The sequence below is a fragment of the Toxorhynchites rutilus genome, chromosome 3 (genome assembly GCF_029784135.1).
Source record: "Toxorhynchites rutilus septentrionalis strain SRP chromosome 3, ASM2978413v1, whole genome shotgun sequence".
Lineage (NCBI taxonomy): Eukaryota > Metazoa > Arthropoda > Insecta > Diptera > Culicidae > Toxorhynchites > Toxorhynchites rutilus.
This window is the reverse complement of record NC_073746.1, coordinates 288,084,246-288,091,588: the sequence shown is the minus strand read 5'-3', so window position 1 is coordinate 288,091,588 and position 7,343 is coordinate 288,084,246. Positions and strand designations below refer to the sequence as shown.

Sequence of the window (7,343 nt, the reverse complement as noted above, 5' to 3'; positions counted from 1 at the left end):
CAGATTACCAAATTAAGTACCCAGTCTTCGGATATAGATTCTATGTCAAATTATATTTCAAAATTTACACTCCATCTTCGAGACTCTTATCTCTGAATCTATATTATTTTTCAGAGAATATTGAGGGAAATAAATGTAACAAAAACGGCGACGTGAACATGTATCTCATTGGACTAAAGCCCTACATAATCAAAATACAACTAAAACTGTGCGCCTTGTAAGTTGTTGGGATTTTTTCAAAGTCAATTACGCATTAAGTTATAATGGCCCGTCAGCAATGTTTCCCCTGCGCGCTGCTCTTTGCCGATTATAAAACTAAATCCATTCCGCTTGCAGTGAGGCCTGTATTCGAATTGCATGCTTATGCCGAAAAACGTGATTTTTTTTCTATTGAATAGTTGAGCGTAGGATATCGATCTTTCATCTCATGTAACATCTGTTCAATCAAAAGCCAATGAAAACATAACACCACCATCAGCCGCAATTATTGCTCAATTCGTCGGTTCGTTCACAATTCATCGACGCTACTTGACTGTGTTTCGGTGGCGAAAAAATAATACTAGCTTTTTTTTTATTTATGGATTCTCCACAATTACAGCTGACTCGCAATAGCCTTCAATAATGAACATCGTTCGGAGAAAGTTTACTGTTGCTTCGCCATGGACGTCAGCAAAACTCGGTGGATACTTACAAAGCTTTACGGCTCCTGAAGATCTCAGTTTATGATTAATCATCAAATTTGATGAACACGAGGCGGATTCTTCTTCGCCTTCTTGTGCCAAAAGTTATATCATTTGATTGAGCTAAATACAGGGTGTTAGCTACGATTGACCCTGATTATGAATTCACACCGAACGGTTCCTTAAGGTGGCCGTACACTGTTTGCCCGGAGGTCAAATATTTGATATTTTTTGACAGATAAGGTTTGATTTGATATTTGTACAAACACTATTTTGTTTGCCACTCTTCAATTTTCAACAGTAGTAAACAATATCAAACACCGAACATGGAAAAAATTAACTGAAATATTCAAGGTAACCTAACCATATACCGACAGGTTCGAAGAACAGACTGAAAAAATATTTTAGGCATCCAATAATTGAATATTTGCTTGTCGTGTTTTGTGTAGAATGTATTTGATCAGTACACGTTGGACAAATTTTATCTGTCAAAAAGAGTCAAATATTTGGCTTCGGTCAAACAGTGTATGAGCACCCTTAGTTGAACCATAGTTTGGCCTAAAAGTTTCATTGTTAATTAATCGAACCATTTCGGTTATCAAGTTTTTTTTAATTTTAGAATTGAGTCTTAATTACGTTGTGTGTTGCAAGTGTTCGTTTCGCTGTGGCGAGATTTTCATTGCACTGAAAAACCGGATTTGGCTTCAACGAGCGGTCTGATTATTAATGTGCAACGCATCGGACGTTTTCTCGAACTACTGTTACTCCCGCTTGTATATGAATCATAAATTCAGCTGTTTAATAAACTTTCACCTCCATCGGCCGCGAATACCTTGCAAATGTCGATAGCAACGTACCATCCTCGATTGATGTTTCATTCTCTCTTTCTCTTTCAAATCCTCCAGCCGGGACGGGACGCTAGTGGTGCCGCGATCGCACTCTTCACTGCCAACCTACACTACCCGATGACGGTCACACACAAGACCACCCTGCAGGGGGTAGTGTACCAGCTGGATGTCGCCCTGCAGAGTGCCGAAACGCAGAAGGCCGGTCTGGTGTTTATCTACGATATGAGCACCTCCAAGTATTCCAACTTTGACTACGACCTGTCACAGAAAATACTCACACTGCTTAAGGTAAGTGACACTCAAAAAGCTGGAAAAAGAGGTGGGTTGGTTATTTTTTTGACGATTCAATCCGGGATCGGAGTGGTTACATCATCCGAAAATATCTTCGTTGAATAGAATGTTTTACGACTTTGACTTACCTTAATTAGATTTTCTAAACCGAAGCTTCAATCGCTACTAAACCAAATTTGTTATGATAAAAAAAACATTGTTTCACCCTCCTGTACTCGCGTGCAAAATCATAACTCGTATACTCGCGCACGGTGTCACAGACTGAAAGTTGAATTTCTCTGTAATATTGTTATTGTGTATTTTTTAGGCTTAATTGGTATGGAGGGTTGAATTGAATGAAAAAACTCCAGAAAATATGTTTTCTCCGTTTGCATTCAGTTTTAATAGTCAGCCTCCTCAAAACAGAGTAATTGTTGATACTCCGACACATATAACGATTCCTGTTATTAACTTGAAGAAAGCTACTGAATTTAATGCATGAAAGTATAAAGAGCTATAAAATAACATAAAAACGTGTTAATCGATTATGGTTTCGTTGGTGTGATAATCAGAACATACCATAACTGCATGCTCGAGGCAAACATATTTTATACATTTCATGCAGTTGTAGCGTGTTATTCGGATCTTTTATTGAAGAGAAGAATGTATAACGACATTCTAGATATTTACCAGATGATAATGATTCTGGAATATAAAGTTTGCATATTTCTAATATTATTTGTCTCTGTATTCTTGATAAACTAAGTAATTAACGCCTTTTTTTAGATGGGGCATAAAAAGGTGATATAAAAAGGTTTCTAGGAACTTATTTTTCCTTTTCTTGTTTTCTTGTCGATATTGTTCATTATAAAAAAATATCCCCGAAACTGTCACTGTGAAAAATAATCATAAGCCACCAATTAGTTTATAGTTTACTGTTTACACTACTTCCACAAGTGCAATTCTTTCACAAGTGTGTATATGTGTGACCATTTTATTTAGCGAATAACTATACGAAAGTCAAACATTTGTATTTTTCTTTTGCACGTATGAATCTAACGACGAATAGTTAATATATGAATCCGTTCAATCCGGTAACAAAAAAGACTAGAATCAAATAAGAATAGTCCGGCAATGAGCATCATATTCAACAATATTCTAGAATATGAAAATCACTTGTCCAAAAAAGATACTCCTATCCTCGCGTCGGTGTCTCAGACCGAAAGTGTAAAAAAGTGACACACGTCACCTTCGTACCAACACATGCGACGAACGACGAATAACTAAACTAGAGAGAATCGCAAAGTTGTAGTGCTGATATTTTGTGAGAGATGAACGAATTATTGATTTCTCAGTGTCACAGACCTTGTGCGTGAGTATAAGAGTGTTAATGAATTGACAATTGGACATATCAGGTTTGAAATACTCTAACATCAAGAGAGAATGACGTATTTTCGTTCAGTCATTAAACGGGTTTTTTTACATCCGGAAATAAAATCATGATTGACCAATTATCATAGCTTGGATTTCATTATTTATATAATTTTATAGGAGCTTTATAAGAAAGTGCCCATAATTTATCTGTACGTATGTTGCGTCATCCATGCGGATGCATTCTTCGTACTTCGTGATAATATCATCTATAACTTCCGTCAATTTCAACGACTTTACAATTTTTGAACCTGACCACTTCGGATTTTGGAAGCACTGAAAGAGGAAACATTTCAAAACAAACTGATGTCAAAACATTCCAGATCCGAACACTAGGAGCGCTACCGTAAAATAAACAGTGCGCTCAGATATTCACTCTAGCTCTACGCGAAAGTTTCATTATGAGAAACCAGGATTGTGTTGTGCAGAAGATAAAGAAAAATTACCACCGTTGAGTTAACAACCAGAGCTCTGAGGCTCCTTGTTTTACAACCATTGGGCATTGGGCCCTTAAAATTACGTCATTCGGTGCGAAATTGCCGAAGAAAGTGGATTTAGTCCGGCATTGATGATAATTTCTTCTCAATAAGAATATTCATGTATTCATTATTTTGAAATTACAAACCATAGATTCTATGGCAAATTCGACATCGAATCGGATCGTTGTTGCCACCAGCGAATGAAGAAGATAAATTTCCTAAAATTTTAGAAATGCGCGATTATCCATGTTAAGAACCGTCAAATCATTGGAGAATTGTGCTACGAATACAACGCTTTGACTCGGTTATTCAAAACAACATAGGCAGATATTCCTTCTGATGCTGATTTTATCAGATGTCATAAGCGTTCTACTAGAAATCATGAGCACCAATTCAATTCCCCCACAATTGTTGATGTTCAATGCCTCCATCAATTTTGAGACATTCAATTGACGTTCAAGATTTTCACTCGAACGTTTATCCACCCTGATAAGGATTCAGAAGGCATATGATCCAATGCCGTCCGCTCATTGAACTTCTACGCATACAGTTTGATGATCAGACTGTATGTCGATAACCATTAGCAGCAATAACTTTAATTCTTCGGCATGCATGTCAAAATCTAGACTGAGTGCCATGAAAGGTCATGAAATTTAACCGACCAAATTTGCGGTCTTAGAAGTACGCACAATTAAGATATGCAATAATTTCATAGGAAAATGTAAAAAACATTGCTTGTTTGACAATTATTCCGTTCATATGAAGTCCACGATATATGAATAAATATGCCCAAAACATAATGACATACGTAAGCGATTACGGACGGCCACACTTATTCATTACATTTACTGGCAAAGAAGAACAAAACCTGCTAAAAATAAACTTACAGAATAAATAAAATGTGCTAAATTCATAAACAGAACAGCAACAAAAAATCCAGAATCGATTGTTTTGGAACGAATTTTCACCATCGGTTTTAAATCGAAGAAAACAGCTTTCACCATTGGAGAATATCTTGTTCTTCATACCCACCTTGAAACTCGCTGCGCTTCGACGCCACCAGGAAACAATGCACAAATTCGCAGAAATCGATGGAAAAAGTCAACAATAAGCCCGAAACACTCCTAAATTCACACGGCAAACAAATGATAAAATTTGCTTCTCCATTATTTCGGGTATTACCTTAAAACTCATCGAACTTTTTGAAATAACTCTTTAGTCAAAATATTGACCCTAAAAAATTACCCTTCTGGCAACCGCGCCACCGCTGTCATCCGGTCGTAAGATGGATAGCTTAATGAGGCAATAATATGTTGTGTCACCAGCATCATTATTCCACATTGCGCCACAGGTGCCTCGGTACTATTAAGGACCACCAACAAGTTCAAAAGAGTTGAATTTCATGTATATCCCTGTATAAATAATTCCATATTTCCACTCACACACTAACAACAAGAACTTGCAGCGTTCTTCAAAAATATTAATACAATCATTTATTGAGTATTAAAATACGAATGGCCTTCGGGTTAAAGTCCCTTAAAAACAAGAACAGAACATCATTGAGAATTGATTCTGAACAAATACAAAACAAATGATTAACATTCCATTGGTAGTCCTACATCCACCTAGCGGTTATATCACAGTTATAACCCACTTTTTTTTTTCTGTTCATGTTGCTCCTGTTGCTTTATTCATGTTATCAACTACTTCCCGGTTAGAAAATGACTAATCGCTTTGCGGCGAAGTATCGAATATAAAGCGTGCTGACTGGAGCAAGGCGCCTAAAATTATATTCTAAGGTGAGGCTGTTTCGTCACTAAGTTGGTTAGGGGAGCGGTATATGAAAACAGTACGGAAGAAAGCAGAAGGGGAATTATTTGCTTGAAGCGTGAAAGAGACAGACTGATCACGAACGAGCTTCGGTACTAGCGTATTGTGTTTTGTTTACAAACAAAACACAGTAGACTTCCAAGATGGCTGAAGAGTGGTTTTAGCCAAGACGGGTCTATGGTACTAGGTGAGGCCGTTTCGTCACTAAGTTGGTTAGGGGAGCGGTATATGAAAACAGCACAGAAGAAAGTAGAAGGGGAATTATTTGCTTGTAGCGTGAAAGAGACAGACTGATCACGAGCGAGCTTCGGCAATAGCGTATTGTGTTTTGTTTACAAACAAAACACAGTAGACTTCCAAGATGGCTGAAGAGTGGTTTTAGCAAGTTGGCCCACCTTAGTATATACTTCTAGGCGCCTTGGTTTTAGCAAGTTGGCCCACGTTAGGATATACTTCTAGGCGCCTTGGACTGGAGAGTTGCCCAGGGGTATGGCTTGCGTCGCTTCTCTTTTCTTATACCGCGGTTACTTTAGTTGCCTGTTTTGGTCAGCAAAATATTCTAAAAGCACAAGTTAAGCCAAGGGAGTTAGCGCTTGACATTGTTATTTGTTTATATATTAATAATTTTCTTTATTATGATATATGCGTAGAAACATTTTCAATCAATTGATGCAAACATCTTCGCGATTTCCTTCATGTTCAATGGTTAGATTTTCATTTATAATCATCCGGTTTGACGTAGTCCTGCGTCAAAAAATCAATGATTGTGGAACCTTTTTGAAAAATCAGTCGCAATGAATATAGGTCACTAGCTCATGAATTATTTGAATTGCAACGGGTCGAGTCGAAATTGGCTATTTTTCGACAGGTTTGGCATGGAATTGCTCAAATACCGAACTACGGTACATCTAAACGGTTGCGATCGTTTTCGAATTCCACCACAGAAAGAGCCCTAACTACCCCTTTTTTCATGACGTAATTCATCATTTGTAAATTAGGTCTTCCTCGGTGCAGCCGCAAAAGCACCAGACAATAAATCACTTCACATTGGCTGTCACGGGTTGTAGAATGGGGACCAACGAATTCTCTCACGAAACGTGTGTTGCTATTAATTTGGTAATGAGTTCTACGTGTGAATGGCCATGGTTATGTTAACAGGTAGTTAGATTTGACCCGTTTGTTTATTATGGACTGTTCTAACAGCAACAAAAATAAAGAATTTTTTTTTAAAACCCATTTAAAATATGAAAAGAATTTCATTCAACGGAAATATTGATAATCAGCCAAACTACCTCGCAGAATTTTCTACGTAAAACTACGCACCAGAGCCTGCGCAATCAGCCAGATTGCTGCGAAATTATGCAAGACCCGTAAACATGTCGAGTTCTAAACAACGCACTATACTTCTCTGGCCGAACGATGGCGGCGAGTATGGTGGTGTGATGTGTTTTGTTATTTTCCTGGAATATCAATTTCTCAGAAGTGGTGGCCTACACACACTCACAATGAAATTTACTTGAAACGCCATCAGGCCAGGCGCGAATATTGGGAAGCGTATAGAGCGTGTGAGGTGGAATACGTTTCGGTGGATCTTGTTGAAGTTTACTTATTGCTTACCTTCGTGTCGCGCAGTGACGAAGCTCCCAAGTTGTCATAGTTAACCTCGGACCACGTGCTCGCGGCGCTACTGGTGTTGACGATGGTGCGATGGGTGAAGCAAAAACCACTTTTAGTATGTATCGGGTAGAGTTTGAGTATTGTTGAAGCAGCTGGAAACATTCGACGAAAACGTTAGTGCTATCTTT

General features: G+C 38.0%; 1 protein-coding gene across 2 annotated transcripts in view; it reads left to right on the top strand.

Moving 5' to 3' along the window:
- LOC129774774 (tyrosine-protein phosphatase non-receptor type 9) overlaps positions 1-7,343 on the top strand; it is a 146,466-nt gene that overhangs the window by 81,064 nt on the left and 58,059 nt on the right. For both annotated transcript variants that reach the window (XM_055778731.1, XM_055778730.1), the window contains one exon: positions 1,586-1,816. In XM_055778731.1, coding sequence (XP_055634706.1) covers positions 1,586-1,816 — 231 coding nt within the window. The remainder of the gene's footprint in view (positions 1-1,585; positions 1,817-7,343) is intronic.